This window comes from Sinocyclocheilus rhinocerous, unplaced genomic scaffold (genome assembly GCF_001515625.1).
Source record: "Sinocyclocheilus rhinocerous isolate Xijiao unplaced genomic scaffold, SAMN03320098_v1.1 scaffold1352, whole genome shotgun sequence".
Lineage (NCBI taxonomy): Eukaryota > Metazoa > Chordata > Actinopteri > Cypriniformes > Cyprinidae > Sinocyclocheilus > Sinocyclocheilus rhinocerous.
The window spans coordinates 122,492-143,633 of NW_015656168.1; the positions used below are offsets into that span (position 1 = coordinate 122,492).

The window sequence follows — 21,142 nt, forward strand, 5'->3', positions numbered from 1 at the left end:
CTTCTTGTCTCTGAGCAACTCACTGTAACCTGATTATAACCTAACCAATTATAAGTAGTTAAGATGTTTTTGCTCACGTATTATCAGCAACGAATACCTGGGCTGATACTGAGAATCTTTTTTTTTTTTATCTCTGTTTTTGTTTGTTCAGGGTAATGTGTCTTTTTGTTCAACTTTGATAACAGTGAGAATGTTTCTTGAGCACTAAATCAGCATATCAGAATGATTTCTCAAGGATCATGTGACACTGAAATCTGGAGTAATGGCTGCTGAAACTTAAGCGTTGCAACACAGGAATATTTTGCATTTTAAAATATATTAAAAAGTGGCAAATTTTGCATGCAAGTAATCATTCAACAGACATGACATTAAAATTAATATTATCACTGACACTGAGGGGAAAAGGAGGATAAGTACTTGCCAGCAGCCAATGGAGACTCTCCCAGTCTTGAACCCATGCCCAACCCCCTCATTCTTTTAATATCTAAGTCCTTCCGGAGTCTTTCCCATGTCCTGAACTTGAGGAGTTTTCCCAAGTGCATGCATCTTTGTGTTTGAGGGCATTGAAATGTCAGTGTGAATGTATGTTTTGGCTTTGTGACAAAAACCAGGCCACAAGAGCTCAGACGATTAATGGCTGTACAGCAATATAAAGAAACGAGAAGAGCAGTGAACCGTTTTTTGTCACAGCGGAGCCTGACAGATTCAGACCTCTAACTTAGTCAAAAAATACTACTGTTTACTAGTACATACTGTATCGGTAAGAATGAGGGATGCTGTTATTGATATAACTGTGTGTGTGTAAAGGCAGCTGGTTATTGATTTTCTGTTTGGATATTTACCCTCATCTGTCAGAAAGCTTTGCATGGGTAAAGCTGTAATGGACACAGACAGAGACGGAGAGGCAAAGTAAACAATCTGTTGGTGGTCAGTAGGAATCTGGGTGAAAGTGGGAGCGTTTCCGAATGTGTCAAAGGCCGTCGCATTCAGACAGGTCCAGGATGTCAGATGTTTATAGGGACAGTACAAGTTGGCCTGTGAGAACAAAGTATGATGGCTAACACCCAGCTGCATGTGCTGTTACATCACACAGTTTTTCTCTACCTCCCCCTTTGTTTACACACACCGTCTCACGTGTCTCTTGTCTACTTAAGGCATGTCCAGACATGCCCGTGCCGGGGGGAGTAACATCCTAAAGAATGTCCAGTGAAAACTCTCACTCTCACACATGTAAATAAACAAAGACCTACACACAAACACACATACACATTTGGGATGTTCCACTGACTCCTGCTGTTCTTAAAAAATGTATTTAGACTAACCCTAAAATTGTATCATATGGATTAAGACATTATTTAGCAACATTATGAGCTTTATTTGGAGGGGTTTGCTACTTCCAAAGAAACTTTATTTTTCTATTATAGAAGGCACTTATCTTTGACTTTTGTTGTTTTTATACTGATCTAAAGATATTTACTACTGCATCTCCTAACTTTACCCCTAGACCTCACAGAAACCCATTTGCATTTTTACATTTTAAGGCATGACACTAGACTTTAACACAGATATCGCCATACTCTCCTAGGTTGATTAATCATAGTACATTAAGACAATTATTTTATATTCGTTTTTGTATGTTTTCTGAAATGCTATAAGTATGCAAATGAGTCATCTAATTAAATATGTGCTAATTTGCATGTTTTCTAGAACATAAATGTAAATATTGTATAAAACAGGTTCAAAATAGTGTCGTTTTGTTGAAATATTTGAGTTAAATGTTTATTTTGGATCTCTTTTTATAACTCCATTAATAATAGTACTGTCAAACATCCAGGAAAAGTCACCATGTTTTTAGGAATAAAATGTTATATATATATAAATATTATCGAAACCCTCTGTAAAAATCTTCAAAATATAGAGTAGAACTGGAATATTTGATGTGTTAGTGCTACTGATGTTGACATTTCTGGCTTAGTGCATGAGAAACAAGTAATTTTGATAAAACAGCCTTTAAAGATATATTGTAATTGAAATCGAAGTAGATAAATTGTAACAAAACAAACACTCAAATGTGTGTTTTGGATGTTTTCTTTTCACTAGTCTGAAAGAAGACAAGTTATGGAAGCAAAATTGCCCAAAATCGACCAGTGCCTGAATAAACAGGTTTTGCCTGTAGTGTCTTCTTTCATTATTTAGTGTTTTTATTAAACAGTTTTCATTAATGCAGTTGAATTCATGTTTTATCCTTTTTGAAACATTTGGCTCTGGCAGCGTTTTACATTTTATTTTTCTAACACATTGAAATTGAAACTCTAAAGTGTCCAAATATTTTTGGGAGTGACTGTACTCCATTACTGAATTTACGTTTTGGCAAGAAAATGTATTCATGTTTCTGTTATCAGTTTTAGGGTTTAATTTTGAGTATTTTTTTCCAGTCAGAAGTGAATATCTGATATATTAAATATGTATAAAAAAAACATGCTCAGATGGGACAAAGTCAAAGCTGTGCTGACTCTCAGTAGATTAGTTAACACTAATTTCCCACAGACAGACAGTGTGGGTATTGCTTAATGGCTCCTGCAGGACCAATGTTCTCAAACTCTCTCCACTAGAATATTACATGCACTGCCCAATGCACAATTTAATGCATTAATGAGTTTATTCATGGGTCTGTTGGGTACATAAGCAGTTGTTGTGGAAACAGTTCAGAAATCAAGCCAAGCCACATATCAAATCACAGTCATACTGACAAGAACATTCGCTTATACATGCATCGGCAGACAGGGTGATTATTTTCCTTTGAAATTGAGCTGACAGCATAAATTGATTACTACACTAACGGGCATGTAGCATTTGCATTAGTGTTGTGATCAATAAATCACTCACTGTTGTTTCTTTGTCTCCTTTCCCTCTCGTTCTAGGTTATCCATGACCTCAGATTTACAGCATTACAGTTTCAGGATGCCGAATATAGGGTTCCAGAACCTTCCCCTCAATATCTACATTGTGGTCTTTGGAACGGCCATTTTCGTCTTCATCCTCAGCCTACTCTTCTGCTGTTACCTGATTCGGTAAGACCACCTGGCTCTTATGTGTGCGACAGCAAAATGTGTTTGAACAAGCCTCAAAATGCCATACATTTGCTTATTTATTCTCTTCAGTAAATTATATGGTTTGAAAGTCTTGATTTAATCCCTAAACATACAGGCTACAAAATGGAACTGTTGTAATTAAACAGCTAACACACATTTAAGTGTAATTTGGAAGTTGATGAAAAAGAAAATTCACTCAGTATGAACAAGTGGGTGTAGTTGGAATGTGTGGTGTAGAGTGTTGCCAACAGGACCAATGTGCATCATTAAAGTCACAATTACACCACAAATATAAAAGTAACAATTATCTATGAACCTCATGTGCTGACACCTAACTGCCTTAGATTATGCCACAAATGTGTGGATTGGAGTTCATCTAGACAACTGCATAATGCACCGTGCTCAAAGGTAAAATAGAAAATGGTAGGTAGTTTAAAAGACTTCTGTGAGAGGATAGAGGAGAGCTGACAGATGGTGATGGAACGGAGAAGTTCTCTTTCATCTTCACACCGAGTTCATACCATGTGAGGCAGCTTTTATCATGCTTACTTTGAAGACTGAACCAGCTCTGAATTTCAGAGCCATACCTTACTTATTAGTGGCTGTCCAATACAGAAGTAGAGATAAATCAGCAAGTTTTATTGATTTATACTTTTGCTAAATACAGAGAATCTAATCCTACACATTAACACAGTTTGTTGTTGTTTGGTTCTAATAGAGCTGTTTAGTTTCAGAATGGGTTCCCTCTGAAATTTTAGATTTAGTTTTGGATTTATGAGTAAATTTAAGGTTGGTTGTTAAAATTTCATTAAATAGACTTCTCTGTAAATGACACAGTCATACCATAATGTCATTTGCATTTATTCATTTATACTTTTGAAATACACAATTAAACCCACTGGTCTATAAACCATGTCTTGATGGCATGCCTGAACAGCTTTATTGCAAAGCAGCATTTTCTTAGGCATGGCGTGTTCAGCTTGTAAATATAGTCCTAAACTTCTAAAATAAAAATAAGTCATGTTCAAGACAACAAGGCAATTGTATGGCATTTTGAAAGAAAATCATGATTACTTGTCCCTGAAATGGAATTGTTACTTTTGATAGTTTTTGTGCATACTCTCATGTCATGAAGAGTGAGAAGGTCAAAAAGCACAGTTTGGAGAAGCTGAGAAAACTGCTGACTTGATAATCTGAATTGACAACAAAAAGCACTATTACAAACTAGCTATCTGCTTGGATTTGGCTTGTAGTTTCAATGTAGTTGGATATAAAGCTTCTTATTTTCACAATAACTGAGCCCAAAGCAGCTTAGTTGCACAATCACAAATCGAGGTCGAATCCACATTGTGTCACTAACTTCCCGTTTGGATTGAGTGAACTCTGCAGCAGCTGCTTCATAACTTAAAGGACATTGATTTTTTTTCTTCAACTTTTCAAGTGAGAATGAACTTGACAGTGAAAAAACAAAAAACAAAAACTGAATACTGATGTTTTACAGCAAGCACATAGAAATGGGAATATTTGGCCCTTCATGAAGCTTAAGAAACTCTTTTTCCTTCAGCTACTGAGCTACTGAGTTGTCATCTAGTCAGATTTGTCCTGAGCACTGTTGCCATGTGATCATTCCTGGCAGCAGAGATATTGAAGCTTTAATGTGCAATTGTGTAGCATCTCTTACATAAGACAGTGAGAACCGGCGGCTCTTATCCAAATTCACCCTAACCAGTGGGGAAGATGGTAAGTTCTTTCCCATTTATTATATACTAGTTCTGTTTTGTTTTATTTGACTTTGCCTCCCTCTTACTGCATTTACAAATGTTTACCTGTTTTGGTAGCCTTTTATAGTCTTAAATTAGTCATATCAGTAAAAAACACTGGATTATTGAATGAAAAACTGTCAGATTACCAAGTCATTTATAAAAAAGAGTTTGTATTTAGTCCAGATTCCAGGCTTCTAAAGATGCAGGCTCCCTTGCATGTAATTAGTTCACAAATATTCATGACTTCCTCATTAAATTAACCAGCAAATATTTGTCATGCCCCCATGCACAAACAATATGTGGCCCCAGAAAAAGTATTTGGACACTTCAAGCGCACTTAAAAATGCATTACCGTCATTGCATTAATTAACAAAATGTCAAAATAGCTGGTATTTATTTTAGTTGACTGCACAAGCAAGATTTTCACTGTACATTACACCAGCAGGTGATAATGGAAATGGCAACAATCGCAAATTCAGCAAGTACCAAAATAGTAGGCTCCCATTCTACCCAGCTGCATTTTCCACTACATTTTTAGCGTGCTATTTTTCACCTCCACATATACCTTCAGCATCGTAAGAAACAATAGGGCAGAGCGCAGAGTGCTTATTCACAGCTTTTTACATCATTTAACAGCTGCTTTTGACAGGGTGGAGACGTCCCTAATGAGAAGACCAGCATATGTTGTGTTTTGAATGCTGGTGACCAGCATGGGATTTCTGTGTGCTAGTGTACCAACTTGGACTAGTTAACGCAAAAATACAAATTCGGTCAATTATTCACCCTCATGTCATTCCGAACCTGTATGACATTCTTCCGTAGAACACAAAAAGTGTATTTTTGAAGAATATCCTGGCAATGAAAATGAATGAACATTTCAGCCTTTTTTTATACCAAACTTACTGTATGGCTTCAGACGACTTGGAATATAGTTGTATGGACCACATCTAAGGTACTTTTTTTTTGTGCATCGTTTATGAAGCTTGAGAGCTCCAGTCCCATTTTATTGTGAATGCACTTGGAAAAGGTGACCAGTACATTATTAAAAAAATAAAAAATAAACTTCCCATGTGTTCCACAGAAGAAAGAGAGTGTGGGTTTTAAAACATGAGGGTGAGAAAAGATGACAGAATTTTCAATTTTGTTAAAACTAAGTAACTAAGAAAAACTAAAGTCAAGATGAAATGATTGAGGTCTGGAGCTGGTCTCTTGACCTGTTTAGTTAAACTGCTATTTTATCTGGAAAATCACAGACTGAACAAAGGACCATCAAATTGTAGTCGTGCGACTCTGTAGACATTCACGACGTGAAAGACGAAAGAGTCGTGAGCTCAAGTGGACCTGTGAAGGACGTCGTGATTCAGAGCAAACACGCAGCCGCACGTAGCAGCCATGCACCAGCTCCGACACACAAATGCGAAATGTCCCCGTGAATAGCGAACACACACTTGGAGAAGAAAACAGGCGGGTGCAGGAGTGTTTGTCTGGTGCGGTCATCCTCATGGGAAGAAAAACGAAATTCACACACACGTTTGAGATTGAGCACTCACTGTGACATACCGGTTATTTAACAATGCAGGGAAATGGTCATAAGGTGCTTTTCTACGTGATGAACTATAACACTACCCTAATAGTGCGTGAGATATCATGAGCAATCAAGAGACTTAGCTGACCTAGCTGACCTCAGAAACTAGACCAAAATACATTGTAGGATTTTGGCCATGATTATGAATATCTTGTTATTTTGCATTCCCTTCACATTATTACTGTATTTTTGCTTTGAAGAACGAATGGTTAGTGATTACTTTCGCCCAGCCACCACCGACTTCAGGTTCTATTAACACAAAAAACATTTTTGCATTTTCCATAGTTTTCCTTTGTAAACATGCGGTAGGCGGACATGTTTGACTATTGCACCCACATCTTTTTGCAGTGTCTTGCGCATGACATGGCATTCTAAAAATGCGTCGCTTAAAAGGGATAGTTCACCCAAAAATGAAAATTCTGTCATTAAGTACTCACCCTCATGTTGTTCCAAACCCGTAAGACCTTCGTTCATCTTCGGAACACAAATTAAGATATTTTTGTTGAAATCCGAGAGCTTTCTGACCCTCCATAGGCAGCAATGTAACTGAAATGTTCCCATACCCAGAAACATAGTAAGGACATCGGTAATATAGTTCATGACATCAGTGGTTCAACTGTAATTTTACGAAGTTACGAGAATATGTGCTGTGCCTTGTTTACATGCAGAGGAATGCACAAGTATGCGTTGTGGTACTCTCATTAAAGGCGGATGACGTGATTTGGAGAAGAAGAATTGTTAAAGGGGTCATATGATGCGATTTTCAATTTTTCCTTTCTCTTTGGAGTGTTACAAGCTCTTGGTGCATAAAAAAGATCTGTAAAGTTGCAAAGACTAAAGTCTCAATATATTCTTTATAAAAGTTAAGAGTCAGCCACACCTACCTAAAACGGCTCGTTCTAACACGCCCCCACATATCTACCTCACTATGTGGGAAGATTTGCATAACGCCGCCCAAATGTTCACGCAAAGAAAGAAGGCGTAACTTTTATTCTCACTGTAGTATTGTTGCCATTATTTTTGTTTTCTTTGTGTACAAAAAGTATTCTTGTAGCTTTGTAAAATTAAGGTTGAACCACTGATGACACATGGACTATTTTAATGATGTCCTTATACGTTTCTGGGTCTGGGAACATTATAGTTACATTGCTGTCTATGCAGGGTCAGAAAGCTCTTGGATTTCATCAAAAAAATGTCCTCTTATTTTGTATTCTGAAGACGAATGAAGGTCTTACGGGTTTGGAACGACATGAGGGCGAGTAATTAATGACAGAATTTTCATTTTTGGGTGAACTATCCCTTTAAGGTAAAAAAAAAAGTTCAGTTTAAAAAAAAAAAAAAAAACTTGAGTTTTTTCATACCACTGCCCTGCGTTGTGCATTTTTAAATTCAAAAACAAATTAATTTGTATGGCCCTTTAGACATCAACATTAGTGCCAAGGGCTTTTTTTGTCTTTGATTGTTTATGCATGCCAATGATTCTAAACATAAAAAAAGTTCTAAAATACCCATAAATCCCTCATCCTCACCCCTAAATTCCCCCAAAGGGAGTATCTGCACCTTTACCTGCTGGTCTCTTTAAGAATGTCAGTTTCTCTCCTAGACTGTGCTGCCTGTTTTACAGGTCCCTCTCACTCTGCTGCGAGAGGTTAAGCTTACTTGTAATGGAGGTAAATTTTACAATACATGTCTCAATTTTTCTCATATCTGTCCAGCTCTTTCTTCACTTGCTAAGTCTTTTCTGAATGTATACTGTATTGTCTTTAATCAGCTATGTTAATTTTTGCTAAGGAGGTGATTGTAAGATACTGCAGTGTTTGTTGTGTTCATTTCCTTTGTACAGGAAGTAATATTGGTTGAAAGTATTATGTCATATCTAAATGAAAAGGGATTCAGCAAACAAACATTCAAAAAAGGCCAAGATAAAGCTATTGGACTAAAACTAATGTTCTAACAGCCCTGCAGACATTAACAGTTCAGTGTTCACAAATTAGTGGCTAAACATGGTGTGTAAGGCGTTTGCTGGTTTTCTTTAAATAGCTTTTCTTACACTAGAGACTCTTCCATCATGCCTGATGCATTCCAGTTATTTTCCATCAGGGTTCCTCTCTCACTTTCCCTCTCTCTGTCTGTGACACACACACTTGCTCAAGATCAAAATAGTGTTAAATGTAGACTGTCCATTGCTTGGCTGCCTCCATTTCTTGAGTTCATGCCAAGAGTATCTGTATAGTTCTTTTAAAGGGTCTGGCTCCAGTCTGACAGTCACACTTCGTAAAGCATTGCAGCGGTGTGAGTAGGTAGTGCCTGGGCAGTCTGCTTCAGACAGGCTGTTAAAGTGTGGTCAAGCTTGATGAGACAATACAAGACCCAAACTACTCTAGAGAGACTCTAGAACTGGATGCAGCCAATGTCAAGAGGAAGTGGATTTCAATGTGTTTAAAAGTTGAATTGTGTGATTTAAGCTCAAATGTGGTGGATATAATGTATACTATGTATGTTCAGAATGACTGGAGTAATGCCTTATGGGTAGTGAAGGCTGCAATTTGTCAAATTATGACTGAAATATAAGATCCAGGCAAGTGTTGACCAAATACAGCTGGAATATATAAACTGAGGTCCAGATGCAAATACAATGAATTTTTCACACCCATGAAACCCTGTGAAAACCATTGCCATTTAAAATGGGCTGTAATTTAGTATCATGGTTCAACTTGATGATCTTGGTTTTGTTTCTATATAATTTGGTAATATCAATGTCTCTCCAGCACAGGTTTTTGAAAATGTTATGTCACTCTCTGAATTAAAACAAAGATTTCTTTTGTCTAGGTTACGGCACCAGGCACACAAAGAGCTCTATGCATACAAGCAGGTGAGCCGCTGACTTATCTATTCAAACTCTCTACTGTATTATATAAATGTACATTATTTACTGTATGATTCAACTTGGGTGTGAATGGGAGCGTCTCTGTTTGTTTCTCATGCAATTTCAAATGTTTAGTTTATAGACTTAAACTGAGGTCCAGATGCAAATACAATGAATTTTTCACACCCATGAAACCCTGTGAAAACCATTGCCATTTAAAATGGGCTGTAATTTAGTATCATGGTTCAACTTGATGATCTTGGTTTTGTTTCTATATAATTTGGTAATATCAATGTCTCTCCAGCACAGGTTTTTGAAAATGTTATGTCACTCTCTGAATTAAAACAAAGATTTCTTTTGTCTAGGTTACGGCACCAGGCACACAAAGAGCTCTATGCATACAAGCAGGTGAGCCGCTGACTTATCTATTCAAACTCTCTACTGAATTATATAAATGTACATTATTTACTTTCTGATTCAACTTGGGTGTGAGTGTCTCTGTTTGTTTCTCATGCAATTTCAAATGTTTAGTTTATAGACTGAGTTTCCAAATTGCAATTGAGGATTACGGTAAATGCATTTAATAACTTATTGTTATTTTTTGTTTACAGGTTATTCAGAAGGAAAAGGTCAAAGAATTAAACTTGCATGAGGTGAGTTTTCCCTTTCATCCAACTCTGCAGGATTTTTTTTTGATTGATTGATTGATTGTTACTCATTTTCTGAGATGATTACATGATGTATATTGGCCAGAAAGTGTTTTTTTTTTTTCGTATTAAAAATGTGCTGTGATGTAGCACATGAAAATTAAAAGACATCTTACAGCAAAAATCATTAATGAAAGTAAAAAGAGGTATATACAAGTAATATAGTAATAAAAATTAATAAAGCAATGTAAAAAAGTAATAAGGTAATATACTCTATAAAAAACATTTTGGAGTATATTTGGGAAACGAAACGACAAATTTATTTTTAAGAACTGCTTTATTACAGCTTTTTTTATAGTAAATGAACCAATTCAAAAAGAAGTGATTAATTGATTCAAATTCTGGTATTTTGTGTATTTTTGTAATAAAATGTTTAGATAAGCGCTGTTATTTATCACTGTCTGACATTACACTTGGTCATGAATATCAGTTACATTGTACCTTTCAGTGGTTACAGAATACAGACTGTTAAACCTGAGCTACCCTTTGCCCTGAACATAAGGACCTTTTACAGGATTTGTACTGTACGCTCTCCATGTTTAATAATAGCATGAGTCTATTGCGTGTTTAACCTTCACCAAGATGGTTTGTACATGACCATGTTAATAGGCCAGTGTCCAACTTCATATGTGAGTGCTAATGAAATGTTAGCGACAATATTGAGGTGTGAGGACACCAGAGCTCTTGCTGAATCCTCAAATTGTCCTGGAATTTCTCGTAGCCCTTCACTCCCTTCCTGTATCTCGTAAGAGTTCATTGTCGAGGAATAGTTTCATTTTAAGGTTATTGTACTTTTCAGTATTATGGCTAAATTTAGATATTCCTCTACAAAGAGCAGGCAGCTACTGTATATGTGGATGTGCATGAATACAAAAAAAATACAGCATTGTGTTGTGCTGAACTGAGTTAGGCTATATTTTGTTCGAAAACTTGGCTTCATGTGTCGCATCTGACTTTTTTCATTTGTACTTGATGCGACAGCAGTTGCAAGTTGTATGCATGATACAAGTTTGTTCAACTGCAACACAATCTTGGAAAGGAACACAAAGTTCTCCCAGCAGCTAGTCTAATACTAGAAGTGCTAGAGGTGTCATCAATATTAACAGCACTGTCCGTGATTTTATATTAGTCATATCTTTTGAAATAGCACCTGAAAACGGTCAGAAGTGCCAAGCAAATGTCAGCTGCACTTGTAAACTCAGTTTTTATGGTATTTTTTCATGTTTTGTTGGACTTTCTGCACCAGCAGTCATGACACTCATTTGTCAGACTCAAGGTTTTATATTTGATATTGATTTTTTCACAAATAGCTTTGAGGAAACACTTTCATCCATGAGCCTGATACTGGCTCTTTTTTTTTTTTTTTTTTTTTTTTTAAATTTTTTTTTTTGTAATCTGACCTTTGAATAACCTTGAACTGCATTTTATGTATATAAAATGTTATATTATTATAATTTTAAAATACCATAAAAGCCAATTTATCTCGGTTGTTAGTTGTTATTTCTAAAAAACGAAATAAAAACTATATATGTGATTTCTAATATATAAAATATTAATTATTATTATACATTTAAAATTATTCAAAATTACATTCAAATGTATTCATATATATATTATCTTAAAAATAAAATGCATTTGATAAGCAGGTTCAAGTATGTTATTTTAGTTTTAGTTTTTCAGTTTTTTTTAATGTTATTTTTGTTTAATAATTTTTTGTTTGTTTTTGCAAACAACTTGCAATGGTTTTGCCAGTTTTTTTTTTTTTTTTTTTTTTTACCATTTGCAGGTGCTCCCATCTTTTTGTTAGGCAACATTATCTGTTAACCAGGCTGATTTGATTATGCTTTAAGCGACCAATAATGTTTTAGTACCCTCAGCTATTTTTAACTGTATTTAAATCCATTCCACCATATAAAATTCTAAAGATTTTACTGCAAAATTACAGCATAAATTGTGCAGAAAAAAAGTGGTCATTTTCTTTATTTCTAATGTAAACTACAGCATATAGGAGCATTGTTTATAATGACTCAACAAGTTTAACAGGTCAGGGTAATTATATTTTTAAATATTGAATTTAATGTTTATGACTATTTTCATTTTGTCCTTTCAATTTGGTTTAGTTTTCGCTTTGGCACTATTAGTTTTTGTTTACTAGTTTAGTATATATATATATATATATATCTAGTGTGGTTTGGGGATTCTTCAAGCCAAAGCATATACTTATTCGACAACGCATTCCCACAAACAGGTTTCTAGAGGCATTCGTTGAACTGAAAATAAATGGGTCAGTAGTCCCCTCGCCTGTACTGGTAAGTCTGGTTTGCACTTGTATGCGTGCTCAGACAAGAAGGAAGGTCTTACATAAAGCGGTGGGGCCGAGCTACAAGCTGATTGGACCCTCTATCCTGTGCACACAAGCCAAAGGCGGGAAAAACAATGTTATGATTGTATACCACAGGCATGAGAGATTTTCACTAGCATAATTAGAGGTTACAAACGTTCAGCACAGCCATGCAAAGTTCATTTCCCCCCTAGAAACAAAGATGGTTCTGAAATATCATAAACTATGATATTACCATAAAATATAGTTCACCAAAAAATATCATTCTGTCATCATTTTCTCAACCTCGTTCCAAATCTGAATGATTTAGAAATCCAATGTTGTCCACCACTGACTTGCAAAATATCTTCTTGAAGGTGAGCAAATGATGACAGAATTTTCATTTTTGGCTGAAGTAATGCTATGAATTGTTCTCCACTTGATCCAGGAATTAAGGAGTGTCCAACCACAGCATGTAGCCTCGGCTTTTAAGTTCAACCCCTCATGAGTGTGAAAGGTGATCTGGCTATAGTTGACTTCATAAGCAGAATTATACAGCCTCACACTGCTCTATCACCTCGTCCTTGAGCTTGCATAAGATACAGCGCCAGACGAGTGAATATAATCTCAGCTCTCGAAACATTAAGTACCCTTCCTATAAGGTGATTATATACACAGACACTTTATACGGTAGAGCTTGTGCACGGATGATTGATGTGCAAACACACTGGTGCAGAAATCTAGCATATGTGCCAGACGGTTGCCAAGATATGGATCCTCAGATGGCAACCAGTGAGAACAGCACGGACATAAATATCACAGCATCAGTGAGTAAGATTTATTGTGCGTAATTCCACTGCAGTGAAACGGTCGGAAATAAAACTGTGGTTTGTGTTTTATTGTACTTGTGCATAGCTGCAGCTCTCTAGGTGAGAGATCAAACACATGAGAGCGGCAGTGTGAAATGGACCGAGCAATACTTATTTCCGTTTGGTAAGAAAGACCCCGGGGAGTCACGTTTGAACTGCAGAGGTGGTCCTTTCAATTCAGAAGCCTAGCAGACAGGAGGAAAAGAGGCCCAAGATGGTAATAAAAAAGAAATGCATGATGATCCTCGGTGGCATACCATCACTGTCTAGACTGTTTAGGTCTCTCTATTGTGATGGGAATCAGTGTTATATATATATTAGTGCTGTCAAACGATTAATCACATCCAAAATAAAAGTTAGCACTAATATATATATAATAAATTATAAATAAATAATAATAATATATAATAAAACTAATAAATTGACAAAAACAATATATGTCAGTATTTTTAAGTTTTAGTTATTTTACTTCAACTTAATATAAACAGAAATGTGAAATTTTGCCTTGTCAACTAGCTGAAATAAAATAAGCTTATTTTTTATATTTTATTTTATTTTGGTTAATGATTATTTTATTTCAAGTAACTTTTTTTCTGTTTTAGTCTTAGTTCTGTTTTTATTTAACTTTAATATCCATGATGAGAATGACACGCTTGGATGATATATTATAACCAGACTGGCCTTGTTTGGAGTATAAAACACAATAGTGAAGGCAAGGCACTGTCAGTTTTGTGCAGGATTTAGCTACATGTTTAGTGTTATGAAGAAACATTCTTTCCGTTGTTGGCCAGTTAATGCCATTCTTTCCTCACAAAACCCAACAGTGTATATTCAGCAGACAATCTCTTGCGAGACGTGTGCTTGCAGTCTAGCTCGTCTCAAACAGAGAAGCATTGTGTCTCGATAATTCACCAGCCACCCCCTGCTCAGGGCCAATGACACCTAAAGCACTTGGACTGTATACTGAACTATATCTTGTTTTATGATGCACACACAGAACAGTAAATAGCTGTTGTGACAGACACACATGTGCCCAGGCACATTTGTCCGAAACCACTGTTCCCTTTCAGTCGGTCACTACGAGTCACGTCGTGACCGACGAATTGGGATATCGCTTCGATAGACCAATCTACTTCGAGTGTAAACTAAACGAGCCAATGCACATTGGCATGCAATTATTGCATCCAGCTGCCGCTGATCACAGCGTGAGTATAATAAGGCAGCAGGTGCAATGCATACCAGGTTTTCGCTGAGGAGCCGAGCCGGCGACCCGGCCGCTCAGCGGTGGTACAGCAACCGTGGCGACGGGACGTGACGTCTCCGTTCCCTCCTTCAGGGAACGAGGGTTACCATACGTAACCGAGACGTTCCCTTTCAGTCAGTCACTACGAGTCACGTCGTGACCGACGAATTGGGATATCGCTTCGATAGACCAATCTACTTCGAGTGTAAACTAAACGAGCCAATGCACATTGGCATGCAATTATTGCATCCAGCTGCCGCTGATCACAGCGTGAGTATAATAAGGCAGCAGGTGCAATGCATACCAGGTTTTCGCTGAGGAGCCGAGCCGGCGACCCGGCCGCTCAGCGGTGGTACAGCAACCGTGGCGACGGGACGTGACGTCTCCGTTCCCTCCTTCAGGGAACGAGGGTTACCATACGTAACCGAGACGTTCCCTTTCAGTCAGTCACTACGAGTCACGTCGTGACCGACGAATTGGGATATCGCTTCGATAGACCAATCTACTTCGAGTGTAAACTAAACGAGCCAATGCACATTGGCATGCAATTATTGCATCCAGCTGCCGCTGATCACAGCGTGAGTATAATAAGGCAGCAGGTGCAATGCATACCAGGTTTTCGCTGAGGAGCCGAGCCGGCGACCCGGCCGCTCAGCGGTGGTACAGCAACCGTGGCGACGGGACGTGACGTCTCCGTTCCCTCCTTCAGGGAACGAGGGTTACCATACGTAACCGAGACGTTCCCTTTCAGTCAGTCACTACGAGTCACGTCGTGACCGACGAATTGGGATATCGCTTCGATAGACCAATCTACTTCGAGTGTAAACTAAACGAGCCAATGCACATTGGCATGCAATTATTGCATCCAGCTGCCGCTGATCACAGCGTGAGTATAATAAGGCAGCAGGTGCAATGCATACCAGGTTTTCGCTGAGGAGCCGAGCCGGCGACCCGGCCGCTCAGCGGTGGTACAGCAACCGTGGCGACGGGACGTGACGTCTCCGTTCCCTCCTTCAGGGAACGAGGGTTACCATACGTAACCGAGACGTTCCCTTTCAGTCAGTCACTACGAGTCACGTCGTGACCGACGAATTGGGATATCGCTTCGATAGACCAATCTACTTCGAGTGTAAACTAAACGAGCCAATGCACATTGGCATGCAATTATTGCATCCAGCTGCCGCTGATCACAGCGTGAGTATAATAAGGCAGCAGGTGCAATGCATACCAGGTTTTCGCTGAGGAGCCGAGCCGGCGACCCGGCCGCTCAGCGGTGGTACAGCAACCGTGGCGACGGGACGTGACGTCTCCGTTCCCTCCTTCAGGGAACGAGGGTTACCATACGTAACCGAGACGTTCCCTTTCAGTCAGTCACTACGAGTCACGTCGTGACCGACGAATTGGGATATCGCTTCGATAGACCAATCTACTTCGAGTGTAAACTAAACGAGCCAATGCACATTGGCATGCAATTATTGCATCCAGCTGCCGCTGATCACAGCGTGAGTATAATAAGGCAGCAGGTGCAATGCATACCAGGTTTTCGCTGAGGAGCCGAGCCGGCGACCCGGCCGCTCAGCGGTGGTACAGCAACCGTGGCGACGGGACGTGACGTCTCCGTTCCCTCCTTCAGGGAACGAGGGTTACCATACGTAACCGAGACGTTCCCTTTCAGTCAGTCACTACGAGTCACGTCGTGACCGACGAATTGGGATATCGCTTCGATAGACCAATCTACTTCGAGTGTAAACTAAACGAGCCAATGCACATTGGCATGCAATTATTGCATCCAGCTGCCGCTGATCACAGCGTGAGTATAATAAGGCAGCAGGTGCAATGCATACCAGGTTTTCGCTGAGGAGCCGAGCCGGCGACCCGGCCGCTCAGCGGTGGTACAGCAACCGTGGCGACGGGACGTGACGTCTCCGTTCCCTACTTCAGGGAACGAGGGTTACCATACGTAACCGAGACGTTGTTCTCTTACAATTGGCACAATTGTGCATTTCCCTGCCCCGTTATTTGCTGTCAGCAAGGTTAATTAAATATTTACTTTGTACACAGTTCTGGAAGGTGTCCTGTATAACATGAGCTATGGAACATATCAGTTTTAACTTTATTACTTTATTATTACAGATAGGTATTATAATTCACAATCTCCTCATCACAGGCAGTCACAGCACTCAATTCAGCATGTGTTCGTGTCTGTGTGTGCGGTCTGCGTCACTCATAGCACATGCCTATATTGTGCACTATATCGATAATTTTTTATATCGTTATCGAAGAGGGTGTACAGTCGATAAATATCGATACCGTTTTATCGCCCAGGCCTAATATATATATATATATATATATAGGTTGTATTATTATTACGCTTTAGTAATTGTTTAAAATGTACAATTTACATTTAAAATGTTCTACATTGTTACCTGATTGTAACCATAGTACAATGTTGTGAAATTTTGGGGGAAGGGAAAAAAAAACATTTTATTCTTTCTGGAAATACATAACATTCATAATTTTTTAGCAATGTTTGCATCTGGTTTAATATCTTTACCCTGGTACATCCTGTCTTGCTATTTGGCTTTTCCTCAGATGACTTTTTTTCATTTTCATATACATTCCTCTGAATTTTATTGGCTACTTTATCAAAGGAGCTAGCTGTTGTTAGCCCTCAGCCTTCTGTGGAATAGCCAGTACCGGAGTCTTTTGCCTTCCTCCAGATTACATCAGCATTTAATTAAGTCCAAATGTCCACAGAATTCCACTCTCTGATGTGAGACAGATCGTTAATCAGAGTGTTTGACTTGCCTCCTACAGCACTAGGTCTAGACATGTTAGGCAGCAGTCAGAAAATGCTGCACTTCCACTGATTTTCCACGTTTTTTTTTAACTTTTTAACGAAATGTCGAAACGAAATGTCATATCTGCACCCCCAACTGCTACACCTCACTGCTAGATTGCAAAAGAAACTTCTCGAGTATAGTCCATTTCATGGCAAAAAATGGACTATATGATATAAAAGCCTTAAAAGAAATGTTCTCAGGCATATCGATCTTATGTCTATCATAAAGTTCTCATGAATACTGCACTACAACATATCTTCCAGTCTCACTGATCTTTGAAGGTGATATCGTCCATTTCTTGTAATAACTTGCTGAGTGTATTCAATGGAACAATTTTCATCTTTGAAGGCAAAAATTTTATATTTAAACATTTTATCTGTGTGTTCACTGGAATATATTGTTTTCTCTCCCTAGATTTGTGCGGTGTGTTTGGAGGAATTCAAGCAGAAAGATGAATTGGGAATCTGCCCGTGTAAACATGCCTTTCACAGAAAGTGAGTACCCTGGCATATGTTGTTTTCTAAAAAGAGGGAAATTTCTGCACCGCTAGCAGCACCAAACAATTTTTTTGTTTGTTTGAGCGACCCAGCTGGGCCAAAAATAACACTGGAGTTTGAGGTTGGACCACTTGTTTGATGAACAGTGGCAGATACGTAGTGCTGGCCGCTTAAAAAACTGATTCTTTTAGAAATCCCGATTCTGCTAGTGGCATAGACTACATAAAGTGCACATTTAAAACCTTAAATTAAATGCAAATTTGCAGTGTAGCATGGGTTCTTCTGCCACTGATCTAGTTGAAATGTGTCTGACTCACCCATCTTCTTCACCACTTTTTTTTTTTAACATTTGCACTGGGCTGTATGTCAGAGTAAATGCCAAAGTAAATGTCAGAGCAATGCTTGGACACTTATCAGAGGGGTGGGGAACATTTCAACATTTCAACATTGTAGTTTGCTTCTATTTGAATCCAGCCAATCTTTATAGCTTAAATGGGTCACTGAAGTGAAGTCAAATATTAAATGGTAAACTGGTAATATGATAGTATTTAATTATTTAATGAATACATTTTTATTTTTACATGAATTCATATATATATATATATTTTTTTTTTGTTATTTTAGAATCAATGCAGTATGGCCACAATGTGTGCTATAAAATTAGGCCCCAAATAAACTACATGAAAATATAATATAATGTGACACTAAATCACTCGATACATATCATTTGCATGTCACGCTCTATGATATATGAGCTGCAGGACATGCCCATGAAAAATCCCCCTAAAATTCCTCTGTCACTTTCATCACATGATCCTTTAGAGGATTTAAAATGATACTTAAACAAAATAGATTTGAACTATTAATAAAGGACAGAAAACCTGTCAGTGAAATAAAAATATTAAAACTGTGAATATAAATGATTATTAAAATTATAAAATAATCATTAAAATTACTAATTGGATAAATTATTATTATTATTGTTGTTGTTGTTGTTGTTGTTTGGATGCATATTGATTATAATGGGCTTATACAGAGAGGTTTTTCTCAATTATCAATTGTGAAATAAAAAATTGTATTAAAACTGTACATATAAATAATTATTTAAATTATAAAATTATTATAAAAAATTATGAAATTGATAAAATATTATTGTTGTTGTTTGGATGAATATTGATTATAATGGACTGTTATTGAAATACAGAGAGGTTTTTCTCAATTAGCATGAGTCAATTGTGAAATAAAAATATTATTAAAACTGTAAATATAAATAATGATTGGAATTATAAAATAATTATAAAAATGAAGAAATAGATACATTATTATTACTATTACTATTGTTGTTTAGATGCATATTGATTATAATGGACTGCTATTGAAATACAGAGGTTTTTCTTAATCAGTATGAATAAATTGTGAAATAAAAATATTATTAAATCTGTAAATATAAATAATGATTGAAATGATAAAATAATTATACAAATTATGAAATGGATAAAACATTATTGTTATTAATACTATTATTGTTGTTGTTGTTTGGATGCATAGTGATTATAATGGGTTGTTATTGAAATACAGGGAAGTTTAAGAGTTTTTTTTAATCAGTATGATTAAATTGTGAAAATAAAAATATGAAAACTATAAATATAAATAATTTTAAAATGATAAAATTCCTAAAAAGAACCCTCATTGCTCCTTCATCCCAACTGTGCAAGCGGTTAAACAGGGACTTCTGTATCATAGATCTGTTTGTGTTCCTGATGGGACCAACACGGCCTAAAATAGAACGGTGCTTACAGTGAATAATTCATCAGTGCAGAGATAGCAACATCTCATTCAGACTAACCCGAGATTCAGTCTCACATTCCACATGGGCTTCCTGCGAGGAGAAGACACACAACCAGCCCCGAGACATCACATGAGATCACTTTAGACTTGCTATCAGGAGCATTATTGGTAGTTTGGGTTAGCAGAGTCTCTTTGTAGTGGGATACTCTACTGTGATCTGGGAAATTTGGGGCAGACTATTATCAAGTTGGCCTTTCATCTTCTAAACCCTCTATGTATCTGTCTCAGGTGCCTTATTAAATGGTTGGAGGTGAGGAAGGTTTGCCCGCTGTGCAACATGCCCGTCTTGCAGCTGGCGCAGCAGCAGAGCATGTCCGAATCTGTGCCCCCAACGCAGCAGCCTCTGCCCGGAGTGGAGAACCTGGTGTAGCCCCTCCTGTTTCTCCTAAAAATCTGACCACCACTACCTTCACACTCCCTCCTGTACAGGTACACGCTCATATCCAAGGACAGAGCGCAGGATTTGTGCCCGGAGCCACGGTGACATGTGACCTGCATATGTTCATGTTCTGCCTTGGTGGCTTTACAAAGGATTTGTTTTTGTTTTTCAAATTACAATAATAGATGATTTACTCAATCTATCTTATTTGGGTTTAGCTTTTTTTTTCCTGTGGGATAATTGACTTTACTTGGCCAAGCCATGATTAAAGTAACTGTTCCACACCAAAGCACTTTTTTGAGGACACCAGTGAGAGGCAAATAAAAAATAACTAAAAAAATAACATTAAAAACAGAAACTACTTTTTTAACTAAAGTTTTTTTTTTAACAAGCACTTTACACAAAAGTCAAACCTAGTTGCTTGTGATAGTAGCAAGATCTTGTTTTATATTTTATGATTTTAAACTTTTTTAGAGCCACAGAGCAAACCATTGGTTTTATTTTCATTAGAGAGGGTTACGTTTTTACTGTATATTAAAGGGATAGCAGCTCTCCAGTGTGTATATGTTTGTTTGTGTGAGTGTTTATGTATTGACGATCAGTAGAATGGCTGTATCAATAGATACGGTTCGCAGCGACTTTTAGCTGATGGCCAAAACAAATGTGAATGCAGAGTTTGTCTTATTAAGGCCAGGATGTGACCCAGCAGTATTTGATCTGTGGACGTCTTTATATTTGAAATGCTTTTTAACTGAGGGCTGTGTTAAATACACACACACACACACACACACACATATATATATATATATATATATTTATATATATATATATAATACATTTAATTTTTAGATGCAAATCCTATTATGCCGGCCCACACTTACTGCTCTAAACCCTGTCTGTTTTCACTAAGTCTTCATAGTTAAAGTATTAGTCAGTTTCTGGCTTAATTTTTCCCATCCACAGAGAGTCTTTTTTTATTTCCAGTTTGTTCATCGTCTGCAAAGTTTTGCAGATGTGTTATAGAACTAATGGACATAGTTGCAAATTAAGTGAGGGGTTTTAACCAAATTTAAACTGAACAAAATGTCCCAATGTATTTTTTGTCTTTTTATGAATTATTGCGTAAATCT

General features: G+C 37.4%; 1 protein-coding gene across 3 annotated transcripts in view; it reads left to right on the forward strand.

The window, feature by feature from the left end:
• Positions 1 to 20,800, forward strand: part of rnf24 (ring finger protein 24) — a 33,195-nt gene extending 12,395 nt beyond the window's left edge. For 2 of the 3 annotated variants that reach the window (XM_016527278.1, XM_016527277.1), the window contains 5 exons: positions 2,922 to 3,071; positions 9,270 to 9,312; positions 9,918 to 9,959; positions 17,703 to 17,782; positions 19,862 to 20,800. In XM_016527278.1, the coding sequence (XP_016382764.1) occupies positions 2,929 to 3,071; positions 9,270 to 9,312; positions 9,918 to 9,959; positions 17,703 to 17,782; positions 19,862 to 20,003 (450 nt within the window). In that variant the 5' untranslated portion in view covers positions 2,922 to 2,928 and the 3' untranslated portion in view covers positions 20,004 to 20,800. Of the gene's footprint in view, positions 1 to 2,921; positions 3,072 to 9,269; positions 9,313 to 9,671; positions 9,715 to 9,917; positions 9,960 to 17,702; positions 17,783 to 19,861 lie in introns of all 3 variants that reach the window. The other variant, XM_016527276.1, reaches the window with a different exon arrangement.
• The last annotated feature ends 342 nt before the right edge of the window (positions 20,801 to 21,142 follow it).